A 15,098-nucleotide genomic window follows, 5' to 3' on the forward strand; every position below is an offset into this window, starting at 1 on the left:
CCCTATACATCTCGATATGGTTGCGTACTTTCATATTATTACAATGTCAAGAAAACAAAACGCTCTTGCGGAATTAAGAGTACTTTCTCTCAAACAGAAAATGAATAAATGTGTCATGAAAACATAAATTACTCATCCAAGATTTGAACCTAGATTTTCAATTGCCAGTCAGGTATGATATTTGATTCTCAGCCAAATCATAACATTCTTCGAAGCGAAGCTTCTTACGTTTCCATCCTTGTAAGTCTTTCCGTATCTATTTTTCAGCCATTTACTCAGCTATTTCTTACCAGAATGAAGCGATTTGTATACTTAAGAACTCAATAAATCCCTGATTTTTTTTATATTTACTTGAAACCTACCGCTCGAATGGCGTGGAAAATAACATAATGCAATGAAATAAAATTCCCCAGATCGGGATTCGACTGGCTTTACGAACCATTGCTGTGATCACTCCGCTACCCAGGTTCATCAATTATAATGGCAATTCACATGGTGGTGCGTGTCTGAACAACGCAGTCTATCCTACATGACAATGCGAAATCACTATGTGATATAATGAATCTTGATAGGTATTGCGCAATGGCCCTCAAAGCCGAAGGTCCGTGGTTTGTTTCCCACTCCAGTCGAATTTTTCCCAATCCAAACTGAAGGTTTTAACGAAGATTATTTATTGAGGCTTTTAAGGTTCCCGGTTGATAAAATTAACTTTTTCTAGTCCAACCGCGTAGTATGAACCATCTAGATTGAAGAAATGACCAGCAGTGGCCGCGAAACGTCAGGAGATAACACGTAGTACACGGTAAGACTCGAAAAAGTTTATTTTAGCGATGACATCTGTCGCAATTCGTTATAATTTTGAAAACTGTCACGGATGAAAAGCCAATAAGCTTATCAAATCCGTATTGACTCGGAAAGCTCATGTATTTTATCTTCAAACTCCTCCTTCTTTCCTTGTTAAAAAAGTCTATCCTCTCCGCGACCTTTAACTTCCGTCTGTCTTAGAGATAGTTCCCGTACAACGAGCGTAAATCGTTCCCTACCCATGGGCAACGGCCTGGAAATGTCTTCAGATTCGCTAGACGCGACAGTTGGCGCTTGATATCCCAATTGCACCATGAATCCCTGTGTTGAAAGGTGCTGCGTGCAGTCGTGCTGTGCACTGGCAAATGGTGCTCACAACGTATGACCGTCCTGCGCGCGTTTTCTTCCGGCTCCGGTACATGAGGGGCGCGGGTTCGAAAAGATCAGCGAAGCGAAATCCCTCTGGCCTGGAAATTCTGCGTGAGTGAGTGTATTGAGGGAATTGCATGACGCAGTGAAGGCCGGGGCGCGTAAAGGGAAGCCTTTCATCGGAATAAACGCATATCGGCGTGAGGCCTGCCTGGAGACCAATGGCTCATGCCATTCAAAGACTCGCCTCCGATTCAAAGGGAGGCCTGAGTTCTCCCTCAGAATAATGATTGTGCAGCCGGAGCAGAAATGAACTCCATAACTGATTAACTTAAAAATATTAATAACCCAATCATCTATTCCGTTGATATTTTATCGCCTGTATGAGTGTTTTATACGTTGGGTATCATTGCTTTTCTGCGATTAAAAGAGTTTAAAAAATAATATGCGCAAAAACCCAGTATTGATTGTTATTACTAGTGTTTTGCGCCAGTAGTTGTGAAACAATGACCTGCTTTAGCGTTTCTTTTGTCCTAATTGTGATTTTTTTCCGTTTAATCAACTAGTGTTGGCGTAGTGGACCCTTTGGTCTTCCTGAACCATAATTTTACCATGGTTAGGGGCCATATTTTATTAAATGCTCACCTAAGTGCAATTTTACAATAATACACGTGCCCGCCTTGTTTACTTTCGCTGCAAGATCTTTTTACAATGCGATTTCTCAAGTTTTATTGCCATCATGTCATTTTGCAGAACGTGGAACGATTTATAGCTAGTATATAAAGTTTGCTGCAAAACATATATCTCCTAAACAAAGTATTATTTCTTCCGAAATTATTCTTTGACTTTCTATACCTTTCGTATTTTAATTCAAATACTTAGCTTCACAACTAGGAAATAAAGGTAGAGAGTCCCTCAAAAATTTCTTTAGAAACTACCTAGATCCTCGAGATAATTCATAATGAAACGCTAAAGTGGGAATTCTAGTTAGGGCGTTCGTAAGCTTGATCACCCACCGCAAGGAAGTTCAAATGATATTCTCATTGCTTTTGCGCCTTTTGTCAAGGCAGCCTCGGATTAACTTCTCCATTCGTTTCGCATATTAAACCATTCCTTACCCTTAGCTTCGCGGGAATGGATCTAATAAAACTTCCACTGCGTTCTCCTTCGGATGCGAGCCGTGCTACCATTCAGGAAGGCAATCCTCCTCGAGGCTAGCAAGACCGCCTCAGTGTGCCGGGGATGTAGGTATACTTTACTGAAGTAAGGCAGGCGCCTTCCCCCTCGCGGCCTCTCCTTCAAATTCAAATCAGACCGCTCCACCGCCTCGCTCCTGGATGTTTGTTTTGGAGAGGCGAGTGGGTGCGGTAAGAGGGTGCGGGAGTGCGCCGCACCCTCCTCCCTTTACCCCCCACCCCCAACGTTCTCTCCTTCCTTCCCGTTGCACTTTAATTAGATCGGCAAACCGCGCATTGTCAGACAGGGACGAAGTCATTACCCAAGGCAACGCTTTCCTTCCCCCCCCAACTCCCCTCTCCCTTCCAGTCGCCTCCTTCTCTCCTCCAGCTACTCTTCCAGTGCCTCCAGCACCGTCCTTCCAGCCCTATCCCATCGTCCCAACTCTCCAACTGCTCCGTAAATTCCCTCTCCTTTACACGCCAAGGAAGTCCCAAAACGGAGTTCCCTTGATTGCGCCGGCACTCGAGGCCTTTAAAAAGGGGGCCATGGCGGTAAACCTATGTAGTACATACGTACATGAAGGTATTACCTCGTAGTAAACGTATGAAAGAACTCTCAAGGTGGCTAGAAATAACGAATCGCTAATGCTAACATTGAAACCCATAGCATTCATTTGGAATAGGCATTATATCGAAAATTGAAAAAGCGACAATTTAATATGGATTTTATTGGAAACCTGATACTTCCTCTAAGTGAGAAGTAAATGTAACGGTAAATAGAGTTTCTAATCCAAATAAACAACGCGTTCCTAAAAGCTACGGTCGGAATCAGCTAATCAGATCCATCGGGTCCATCACATGAACCTCTAGAACTCTGGTTTTGCCATTTCCATCTTATCACTATGCGCAGAAGTCGATTATAGCTCGTGTGTATATTTATCCTTAGGGCATTATGCGTTCCGACAGAGAGAAGTGAATTTTCCATACATTTCCAAGCGGAAAACCAGTGCCGAGGGCTGTTGAGGAGGGAAGGTTTTAGTGACGAAGAGATTTCTGCTCGTGAGAATGTGTATACGCGTGGGAGACGGAGGAGAGTAGGACACAAATCGAATTGAATTCATTAGCGCCCGAGGAAATCCTGCCGTGCGTGTTGGGGAAATATCGCGCGTTTGTTTGATAACCCAGCCATTTGGGAGCGCCGCTGTCGGCGGATGGGATGCCGTTCTTATTCGCGTCGTGACCTGGAACGACCGACGCGAAGGCGGCGGCACAAATGGGGCGGAATCCTTCCTCGGGCCCGCTGCGATTTCCCGGCTCCATTCACTATTGACTCCTAATCTCGGTCGCTCACGACGCTCTGAAAAGCTATCCCAACACTGATGGAGCAAAAGCATTTCCAGCGAATTGTAACCAGGCTACCTATATTGGTACAAAAAGTCTTGCTTTTAGGAGACGAGGTGTAAATCCCAGTTAGTTTACTCCTACGACTACTCAAATTCTTCCATTCTGATAACTCCAGGAGTAAGATAGAATACGGGGCTTTCTATTCCAAATCTCGCCCCATAGTGATGCATTTTTATTATTGCATTAATTTCCTGGTTAGCTCTATAATCATGTAAGGAGAATCTTGGAGGCATTCCCGTACAGCGCATAAGATTTATTTACATCAGCTGATTCCACTTTTTAGAATTTGGTTATTCATTTCACTCCAGTGTTTGATCTATGCTTAATCGATTCATTAGCTAAGGCGGGCATATGTATTAACATGATAATTAAACATACTTAATCACAATTCATGCTTGAAGCGAATAGGACTTAATTGGAAGTGAATTAGGCTCAAAGCAAGAATTCATTCAGAAGCATCATGGATTGAAGGAGTTTCTAAGTCTATCAAATGCGGCTTCACTTATATTTTGTGCTTAGCTTGGACCTGATTATCTACGTGTTGTGTTCCATCATCTTCAATGCGCAACACATTTAGAAGTTAAGTGATATTATTTCGCTAGAAGATAAATTTTGTACTGGAAATTATTTCTTTCGACCACTGTAGTATGTCTATTTCAAAACACGCACGTCTACGGTAGAAATTATTGCCTTACTATTTTGCAATGTTAATGGCATGCAATTTGTCTGGTAAACTATGAACCTCTTTTTCGTGTAAAATTTTATTTTCCGATTCATGTAACGCGTCATATTCTCATACTGAGAAAACTGAGAAAATACTGTGGTGCGATGTTATAAATTGAGTTTGTCTCTCATTTAAGAACTCCAATTCTTGTGGATAGTATGAAATATGATACTTTGGTATGCTGCTGTCAAAAATATTAACTAGTCAAAGTTTGCGATACACCCGTTATTTTTGACGTCAACCTTTCATCATTAATAGTGTTCTAAAACTTACATAATCAAAATATTTTAATGACATCACTTTTATGTCATCTGAGGGATTGAAGCGTAAAATTGATATTGGTGATATCAAATTGATGCCTTTTAGATATAAAAATTACATATTATGTTGCGTTTGTTACACTAGAGCCAGAGGCTCCCTCGCAGACTGGATAATCAAAGCCTGATCATCCGCGAACTACACTGATTTAAATATCATTCCTCCCACAAAGGTAAAATAAATTATCAGAATCAATATGTTATTCTCTAAGACGAAACTGTTGAGTATACGAATGATGATGAGTTAACATATGAGATGACATGATGAACCGACAAGCTCTTACGCGGGAGGGACACCGCGTGTGGATCACGCTTTTACAAATCCCGGTCGGCGCCGCGGGTTTAGTGTACTCTTTGCCCGCTCCCCCTCCGCGCGCCGCCACTCGAGAGCTCGACAAATGTGTGTAGGACGTGGGTGGAGTGCCTCCTCCGTATGACAACATGGCACCTCGGGAGAAAAATCCTCCGGCTGGAAAATGTCCGCTTGAAGCCGCTCCCGAGCGCCGCGGGGTGGCACTCAAGAGGAGGAGGAGGAGTTGCCCCATCCCATGACACCGAAGCTGGGAAAGGGGTGTGTGGAGGAGGAGAAAAAAATAATCGCTTTACGTAATTTGTGGGAGGCCCCCCCCTCACTCTCCCCCATCCCCCACACCTCTCTGTCTCCACTTCAAGAGCCCCATCCTCCGCTCGGAAGTGGCGTTTGCGACGGGAGGGACAAGAAGAAGACAAACAACATGCGGTGGTGTTGTCTTCTTCGGCGGAGGGGAATGATGCCGTGCCTTGTTGTCTCCCACCCCACAGGACGGGAGACTTTTTATGTAGTGCGGCGGTGGGCCGCCGCTGCTGCAATGGGATTGGCCGCTTTCCCTTCCTCCTCCGCTCTCCTCCTCGCCAAGAATAAAAACCCCTTCCTTCCCTCGCCTTCCTTGTCTTTCCTCCTTCCTTCGCGTGCAAGGGACGAGGATTATATATATACAAGGGGCCGTTTGCATTTGTGTGTGTGTGTGTGTGAGAGAGGTAGAATGGAGTCCCAGGGGCTAGCACCGGTTCCGGATTGGTCCTCGGCATCTCTTTTTAGCAACTTAAAATAAAAAGGAGGAAGGTTTTGCTCGGGATGATGACCAAAATGGCCTCCACTCAACTTTGTCCAATCGGGATCCATTTCCCACCGATGTCCGCCGTCTGTCTCGTCCCCTTCGAGCGATTTTGTGGGGTTGCCCTGGGGATATCGCACTCTCCGTCCGGGAAGAACTGTGATTCTTCCGATTTTCAGCGGTTCATATAAATCGTATTGGCATCAGTTGCGTTTAGTAGTTGGAGGAGGGATTTATTGATGGTCACCTTCATGAGCGTGCGATCTGAGGTGAAAGGAGGAATTTATTGTATTTAACGGTCGTTAAGCCGCCACTTTAGTGATTGGAACCGTGGACAGACGGGTGATTTTTTTTATTGCAGCTAGGAGACAGCAATAGTTGACGCGAGAATATTAATGTCATCGACGTAGTTTTTCGTGACTTTTTGTGACTTATTCACTGTGCCAATTTGCCATCTAATTAGTGATCCTCATTGTACAACATTCAGTTTAGGATAAAAGAAAATTTATATCTATAGTAAAATTTCATTTGGTTATCTTTCATAAACGTCATAACCTCATGTTTCTTGGTAAAAGTTATCGATTTGTATCCTTCGTTTGTATAGGGATTTAACCAAGGATGTGGCTGCATTTAACTTTATCCTTGGAATAAATGAGTTAGGTAGGCAAAAAATAAACAATCAACCGCTCATGCGAAAAAATGTGAACAATTTTTTTCAGCAATACATTTTCCTTTCGTTTTTCCGTCTCCCTCCACATGAATTTATTTTTACTGTCCGTCAAAACAGACTATTGCATTTCAAGAGCCCACTGCATTTTCTACAAGTCCCAAGAAGTGTTCCCTCCAATTATATTTTCTCTTTCATCTGTGGCTAAATATTTCAATGAAACCCTTACTAATGTTATATGTGGTATATTGATAATTTTTACGTTCTCATAGGTTTGATGATAGGGAAACGTTCAAGAGAAATCGAGAATATTTTCAAAAAAAGACCTAAGATATCCTACCAAATAAGTGTGCTAGGATAAATGAAATGTCGGCAAATAATAACATTTGTTATCTCATTTATAATATTCTTGGGCATTCTAAGTGTTCGGAATTTGATAAAACATTAACTGCCTGAGGGAGTAACTATCCCTGATGTGTATGTGCGCTGCAAATAATTCAATATCCCAATGTAATTGTATGCAATTTTGTATTTTTAAACCTTACCGGTGAGTGGGCACAGAACTCTGCCTTCGACAATGTAACGATACATCCATTGGTGTTATTCGTTCATAGTTTTCAATCTGTAGAGTGGGTTGTATTGAATAGAAAGTCAATATAAGCTAGAAAATTTTCAGTTCATTCTCGTCATTATTTCTCTATTAATATGATTTCAATATTATTTATCGATTAATTTGGTGAAACGATAAAAGTAATGGATAAAACCAATAGGTACTAGTGCATCGATTTTCAATTTCATAATATCCTTCAAAGTTTCCATACGTAGATCGATGCCCAAGATAAGGATTTAATGAGTACATAAAGACAATATTTTGGCTTCGCTTTGTTTGAATTTCTCGCGGCACAGTCTTATATAGGCAATATCAACATCCGTTTAAAGAGACAAGAATATCGCTATAACTGGCAAGCAGTGTTTTATTTTATATTCCGCAATAAGATGCTTAATGCTAAATAACCTCAAGCACACTATTTTTATTATCTAGAGAATGTTGAAACTAGGTAGGTCTTTTATTCTGTCATTTCATTCAAACGTTTTTTATCAACTTCACACTGTTTTTTATCAATACATGCCTCGATTAGGATCATACCGGTAGGGATAATTATTAGAAAGCACAAAATTACACGATGCGAATATTTCACTCTATTCCGCTTATGAAAACCATTTTGTTCCCGAATCAAATCGATAACTGAATGTTTAAAGCTATGGACAAAGAGACATTTTTAGAGTTCTTCAAAGCACATCCTTTTAATATAAAAAAATGAATTGAAGTTGGAAGCTTTGATAAATTTGTATAGCCCCATAGTGAGTATTTTTTGCTTTTACATTGAAAGGTTACAGTTTTATTAGATTCGTACTGTTAGGGTTTCAGCGTTTCTTTTTCCAACACTTCCTCCAACTGGAGAGCCTACTACGCCTTAAATAGATTTTTATCGATATATATTCCTGGCACATGTTAGGACTTTTTTTGAAAAAAAAAGAACTGTGGGAATATATTCATCGAAAAAACGTGAGCAAAATTTTTACTTTACGTGAGGAGACAAAAAGAGAAGACTCGAGACCATTTCCATAGAAACCATTTCTCGCAGCCCGGGCAGCGTTCCTGGTACAAAGAGCTGGAGAAAAGTGATTCACGTCCCGCAAATCGAGTTATCGAAATCGATTTGGCCCGACACTTGACGCGGCGGCGGCGACGGCGTGCTGAGCGCTTTTTTCCCATTTGCTCTCCGCACATGTCGCCGCTCGGAGGCCGGACGGTTCGCGTGTTCTGCTGGGGGGAGTGGCCCTTTCAAGACTCGCCCCTTCTCTCGTTAGCGGATGGCTTTTGCCACGATTCGGACCTCGAGTGGCCCCGACACCCAATCGGTCCCGAAATCGTGAGTGGGAAAACATACGCGCCATCGCTGCCGTCATAAACATCTCATCTCGCCTTATTAGCCCTCGCCTTATAGCTTCACAAATGCCAGAGAAAATTCAGCGTAGCGTAAAGAGTCCAAAACCCGAATCTTCCCCTGCAGCACCATTGAAAATATAGAGAGGAGGGTTACGAGTTCATTCTTAGTAAATTTTGGATGCATTCATCGACCAACATGATAGGAGTAAGGTGTGATTTAAGATAGCCATCATCAGCAGTCAAAGATTCAAAGATTGGATGACTTCTTCACGGGATTCCCACCAGTTGAGACGTTCAGTCAGAGCCGATGCGACGGTTCAATGGCTAACTCTACCATCGCCCTCAGGGCGTCGAATGCTGGATCAACCCGGACATTTTTTGACTCAGTCAGCACTCAACGCCCTAGGGACGATTGGAGAGTTGGCCATTTAAACGTTGGCTCTGATAGAACAGATCACACGGCGGGAATCCCATGAAGAATTCATACTCATCGTGCGAAAGCACCAAGTTCTGTATTCAAACATTGGTTTTACGCAACTTCCATACCAGATTATCACTTTAACATTCGCTTGCATAATTTCATGTTTATGTCCTTACTCATCTGCGCTATATAACTCATGCGAGCTAATCCTTTGCGATCATTCACTCCCACTTACCCTACAAAGACTGTCTTCATCAGACTAACAAGTATCACGGTGTGGCTGGCTAAGTTGCCCTCACTTGTTCTCAAGTTTTGAGTTGACTTCTACTCAAATCGTCTCAGTCATCCTCATTACTCCCACGATTGAGAACTCCACATTAGGTTCATCATTAAGACCGAGGAAATTTAATCTTCTTTGCTGCTTAGTACTGGTAAAGTAAGGGGAAATAGAAACGAAAATCTTCAAAAGCAAAAAGCTTTACATTCTGGGCAGGCAGAATGGTACTTTTTAGTCAATATGCTCCTCAGTGCTCACAAAACGTTGGAAGTATGCTATTTTCGCCTTCTAATATCTGCGAATAAAGTGGGAAATAGAATTGGTGGCAGTAATTTTTATTTTAGTAGTATCACCACATAAATGTAATGGATATTTTTCAAAAGTATTCCTTATGGTAATTTGTACTTTTCCTAAAAATTGCTGATTTGGCTCGATTGATTTGGTTTTTAGACGGACTGAAATGGTTCCCATCCGATGACAATGCTCCTAAAAATAAGAGGTATATTTTTTCTTTATCATCCTGTCATTTTATGGGTACATTATATAGTAAAATCAATGGCAGGAATGATATTTGGATTATAAAAATCATGCAAATTGAAAGAATAGTGATTTTAAAGTATTCCTGACAGTATTAGTTACCTTACCATAAAATTTGTAATTTTTTAAGACTGTGATATCTAGTTATTCCGACCATCAATAGCCCCGAAACCTCGAAAGCCCGTAATGGATAAAGCACGAGCAAACGGCTATCGCCATCATCAAAACGTATTTTGGATTTGCTGTGAAGAGTCGCAGCCACTTACGCCCTCCTTGCAGTAGTACAACCCGAAGCGTGACGTGCGACACCATTAGAAAAAGGACTGTAGCGAGTTTAATTTTATCAAGTCGGGGACGCATCTGGCAGCGTTTTCCATTATTGGAACAGGGCGTGATACGAGATGGTAGAGATAACGTTTTATAGTTGGAGGATGCTTAAACTTGGTTGCAATTGGGAGGACAACTACGGCGTAGGAAAGTCTGACGGCTTAGACGACCTTACTCCGAAGCAAACGGAAGAGTACTCATGTGTTGATATTGTTCCTCGAAAAGGAAACATTTTGTGCCTTTACCATGTATGAGTTTCGTAGAATAATGAACGAAATGGTATTGGTGAAAGCAACGCTGATTTTTGCGAGAGAATCAGCCTATAAAATGGAATTATAAAGTTATTTTGAAGGGATTTATAAAGACAGGAGTAAATTTCAATTAAAATATATTCATATCAACTGTTTAAAGAACTGAAGCAATGGTTAACCGGTAAAATTTCACGAAAATGGCATTTATCCTCGTCAGAATCATATCACTACATTTTACTTTATTATCTTCAGTGCCTTATCTTATGTTTCAGTCGAATAGTATCTTCTTTTCTAATTTATTTAAGAGATATTATACTTAGCTATAACCTCAAGATTAAATTAAAAACTCATGTAAACTGCTATCGCTTGACCTGTTTTGAACACCTAATTTAGTACCGTAAGATCTATATTGTTACGACTACGATTTTATGAAAATTAGATGACTGAGAAAATTTATTTCCTGTTCAACAGTTTTTCTCTTAGTAGCTGAGAATACATTGCTGACCGTAAGTCGATGCATCAAAAGTAGTAAGTAGTGCCGACTGAGAAAAAAAACTTATTTTCTTGCTCCTTTCTTTTCCGGTCAGTTTTTACAAAATAATATTTTTGGTGAAATATCTGTCAGGTAATCTAATCATAAACGTTTTTAGATCTATCGTTTTCTTTTTATTCTATTTTATAAATTGCACCACGTGTTGATTCGTCTTTGTTATCATTCATACTTAGGTGTTACTTGTTACTACGTATTTCAGGCATAATAAACGTGTATTGCATAACTGGTGACGAATAAAAACATCCATAAATACATCCATAAACATATTATGTGAAATTTAGCGTAAAATCAGACGAGGCTCATATGGAAGCAAAATAAAATAGATCATATTAAAAAATCTTATTCGAGACCCAAATGAAATTCAGGTGATAGATTTTGAGCAAGAAAAACAAATCCTTGAGCCCAGATAGTTAATGAAACCAAAAATCCACACAAATTACGTGCTTTTGTAGAATTACAGAGAAACTATCGTTATTTCCAGTAAACATCACGGTAGAAATTGCAGTTCACGTCATTATTTTCGCAAACCTTCTTTCGTACTTATGTGCGTATAAACATTTGTTTTATTCTCCTTTGATAACCGTCACTTGTTTAAGTACTATTTTTTCTTGTCTTCGTATTGTTTTCCATAATATTTCAACAACTTTCTTGAGTAGTAGTACTATGTTAATGAATTTTCACTGTGCAAATAAGAGCACACTATTAAAATTTATTATTAAAGTTATCATTATCTTTTTAAGCTACATTTAATAAGTTAACTTGTAATAAATTGTTTAATCATTACTGGTGAATTCATAGCACCATTTGAAATTTAAACATCAACTTATTATGTAAGCATTAATAATTTCTGCTTTCGCTTTTCTTAAATATTTGATTGCCTCTTTTCTACTCATAATTAATAAAAATATTTTTAACATTTTTCCAAAATTTCTCTTAAAATGACTGATTGTAAAACATTAAATTATAAACTGTTATAACTAAAAAATTACTTTCTAATTAAATACAATTTCATGTGTAGTTAAAAAGCTGTAATTTATATTTTAATTACGTTTTTTTCCTTTGTGTAATATTTTTTGGTTGCTCGCTCAGTTGAAGGATCCTTCTGATTTTTAGATGGACTGACCGCCGCCTTGTACTCAAGTTGCCGATCTTTCCCGACAGGGCTCGGACACCTCGACGCCGGTAAGGACTTCACGCCCGACGGCCTCGGTGGCTTCAACAAGAAGAAAAAGAAGAAGAGGAGACACAGGTGAGCAACATACCTCCCCGCATCCGAAACCCAGTTTCAGTCCCGCATGATCCTCCCGACATCCCCTCTTGAGTGATAGACGAGCATGCATCCATCATGAGCATTGCGACGAGCATCTCTCATTCATGATTCATGTTTGTGGCCCTAATTTTGTTGCCACTAAGGCATTTGTATTTATACAAAGTTCTTAAATTGTTTTTTGCCAGAAGTGGAAATATGCCGAGTGTAAGTGACAAATATAAATATAACTTAAGGAATGAGTCATTTATAGTTGCAAATAGACCTAAGTTAACTGTATATAAACGCTGTTTTATTTACATGGGACCAAAATTATTTCATCTACTGCCCGCAGGAATAAAAAAAAATAATACCACATATGTCATGTTGTGACTTGCTAAAGACTGGCTCTTCTCGCTAGAAAAAGTTGAAAATTTATTTTGATGTTATTTTCATAAAACTTAATGTATCATATACTGCATTATTATGTTTTGGCATACATTATGTTATTTGATGGTGGCTCAATTCTGGTCCTATGACCTTCGAGAACACCTAAAGCTCCTTCTCTTTTTTCATTGTATTAAGATGTAAAAAAACAAAGGTAGGAGTAATAAATTATTAATATTATATTATGCAAATTATGCATGACGATGTATTTATTCAATTATGGAATGAAATGAATTTTTGATTCAATTATGAAATGAAATTTTGGCTATCTCAGCTTCAAATCGGTATAAATCTGAGAAAGATGACATAGTATATTTCTTTATTTAATGAAACTAATTCTGGCTATCTCTATCTTAAAATCATTATAAATATGAGAAATATATCAGTAGTTTAAAATGCTGTCATTTTTCAGTTTATTGTGTGCAATTTCCCAGAATATGAAAATTAAATATATCATAATACTCTTGCGCTCAGAATCCATCATATAATTTTTCTTTTTTTTTTAATCGCGACTATTTTTTTAAATATTCCTATACATATTAGGTCTTTTCATGCAAAAGATGGCTTCAATCCATATCGAATATCGTTTAAAATTTAATACTGGTTAACTCTGAATTTAGTGATCAATTTTATTTTCCCGTGTTCATCATTTTCTCAACTTCACGAGGATTTTGAGGCATCTTAAATCGTTAGTCAGGCATATAATACAAAATATGCAGAGTTTCGATTCTTTCTTTAAGATGGAGTAGATATTCCTCTTTACTAATTGACGGATGAAATTGATGAGTTGTCATTGAAAGGATTTAACCGTTGAAATGCCAAAATATTGAGTTTTGTTTATTTTCTCGCGTCATTGATCTCAGAATGTGACTTTATGGGAAAAGAACTGTATTCGATTGGCGTTTTCGTTATTGTTGTTTGTAATCAATTGAATGACTAATTAAAATCTTAATTTCAAACGAACTACGGTGACTTTCTTGCGGTCCTTTACCTCATTGAGTAATTTTCAACACTTCATGGGCTCGGAATAGCAATGGGGACTTATGATAGTAGGCTAAGGTAGGTTAAGTTTAGGGGTTATTCAATATTTCTCATCAATACTGGCATTGAAGTTCAATTTTTTATGAAGCGAAATGACCTTGGCTGGACGTAATGGACTTTATAGCCTTTAAGTTAAGTATGATAATGCATTTTGCAAGGCTAAGTAAATTACCTACCCTCTAGATCCCTCCAAGCCAAATGGTTTCTTAGGGAGCGTTATCTCTCCGATGTCTTACGTCCTCGTCTTCGGCTTAGACCTGATGCCCCGGACACTCAGTCAGCTGGCTAGGAAGAGTCCATACCCTTCGCTTCCGGCCACATGCCCCCGGCTTGCGGGGAAGCGCGCGGTCGCGGCTGTCGACGACAGCGGACACCCTTGCCGACGATGCTATACCGTGAGTCCTCCCAGGACTCGGTCGCTGGAGCCGATGTCGCCGTCGCGTCGTCGGAGATGCCCCGGGCCGCGGCGAAAGAGCCTGATTGTAGCTGCTTCCTACGCCAATATCTGGCGCATTGTCGATTTGGATTGAAAACGCGTATAATCATCGCTCGGGATCGCTGCAAATACTAAAATTTCGGAGAAGAGTGAAGAGCGTTTTAAAATGTTTCAGTTTTTTTGGCCGAAATTCATTCAACTGGTTAAATTTATTTTAAAAAATTTATCATTTTTTCATTATAATTTTACACATTAATGCAGAAATTTGCGGAAAATGTAGCCACTCTCTTCGTCGTAAGCAATCATAATGTATTGTGGATATTTCGCAATTCAAATTGATGACAAAAATGTTGGGTGAAATCAAAACGCTCCCGACCAATGATAGCATTTTTCTAAAAGAAAAGTAAAACCATCGAAGATGTTTTGTTTTAACTCTAGCATTCAAATTTAAGTCTGTAGGTTTTTGAAACAATGTTTGAGAAACATGTATTTGTGAAACAAATTCAAAAGAGCAGATAAAAATGGCATTTTATCGTTTGAATGTTAAAGGCGTATGATAAAGTCATGAAGGCAAACAATCTCCAAAATTATACCAAAAAGAATTCCAACACATCTAACCATCAATTAGAGAGGTAGTCACTGTATGTTAAGTATTGTGTTTTTTGCTGGAGTTTTAAAAGGTAATGAGCCTTTTTTTTTAACAAATATGACTTCTTATAAATGACGTAATTTATACTAGTTGTTTTAAATATGTTTTAGATCATATTAGGCTAAATTTCAATGTGATTTTTACCCTAAGGGATCGCTCAGCAAAGATGAGGTTCTGTAGTAAATTAAAAAGTATATTCATCTCTCTATTGTGTTATATAGAAGCTGTAAAAGTAAAATAATTTACTATTAGTTCTCTGACTAGGGAATTTTGTTGTAGTCAGTTTGCTCATTCATAAAATATTTGATTCCCTCGTTTTTGTTTTGGAAAAAAACTCGTAGACGGTTTTTCTCTGCGATCAACTATATGATTAGTCCTAATTCGCCGCCATCACAGTCTCGCTTG

The 15,098-nt window shown here is 39.2% G+C and overlaps 1 protein-coding gene across 3 annotated transcripts in view; it reads left to right on the top strand.

Moving 5' to 3' along the window:
- Positions 1-15,098, top strand: part of LOC124153655 (homeobox protein unc-4 homolog) — a 354,512-nt gene that overhangs the window by 184,367 nt on the left and 155,047 nt on the right. For 2 of the 3 annotated variants that reach the window (XM_046526951.1, XM_046526952.1), the window contains exon 3: positions 11,988-12,123. In XM_046526951.1, the coding sequence (XP_046382907.1) occupies positions 11,988-12,123 (136 nt within the window). The remainder of the gene's footprint in view (positions 1-11,987; positions 12,124-15,098) is intronic. The other variant, XM_046526953.1, reaches the window with a different exon arrangement.

This window comes from Ischnura elegans, chromosome 2 (assembly GCF_921293095.1).
Source record: "Ischnura elegans chromosome 2, ioIscEleg1.1, whole genome shotgun sequence".
NCBI classification, from domain to species: domain Eukaryota; kingdom Metazoa; phylum Arthropoda; class Insecta; order Odonata; family Coenagrionidae; genus Ischnura; species Ischnura elegans.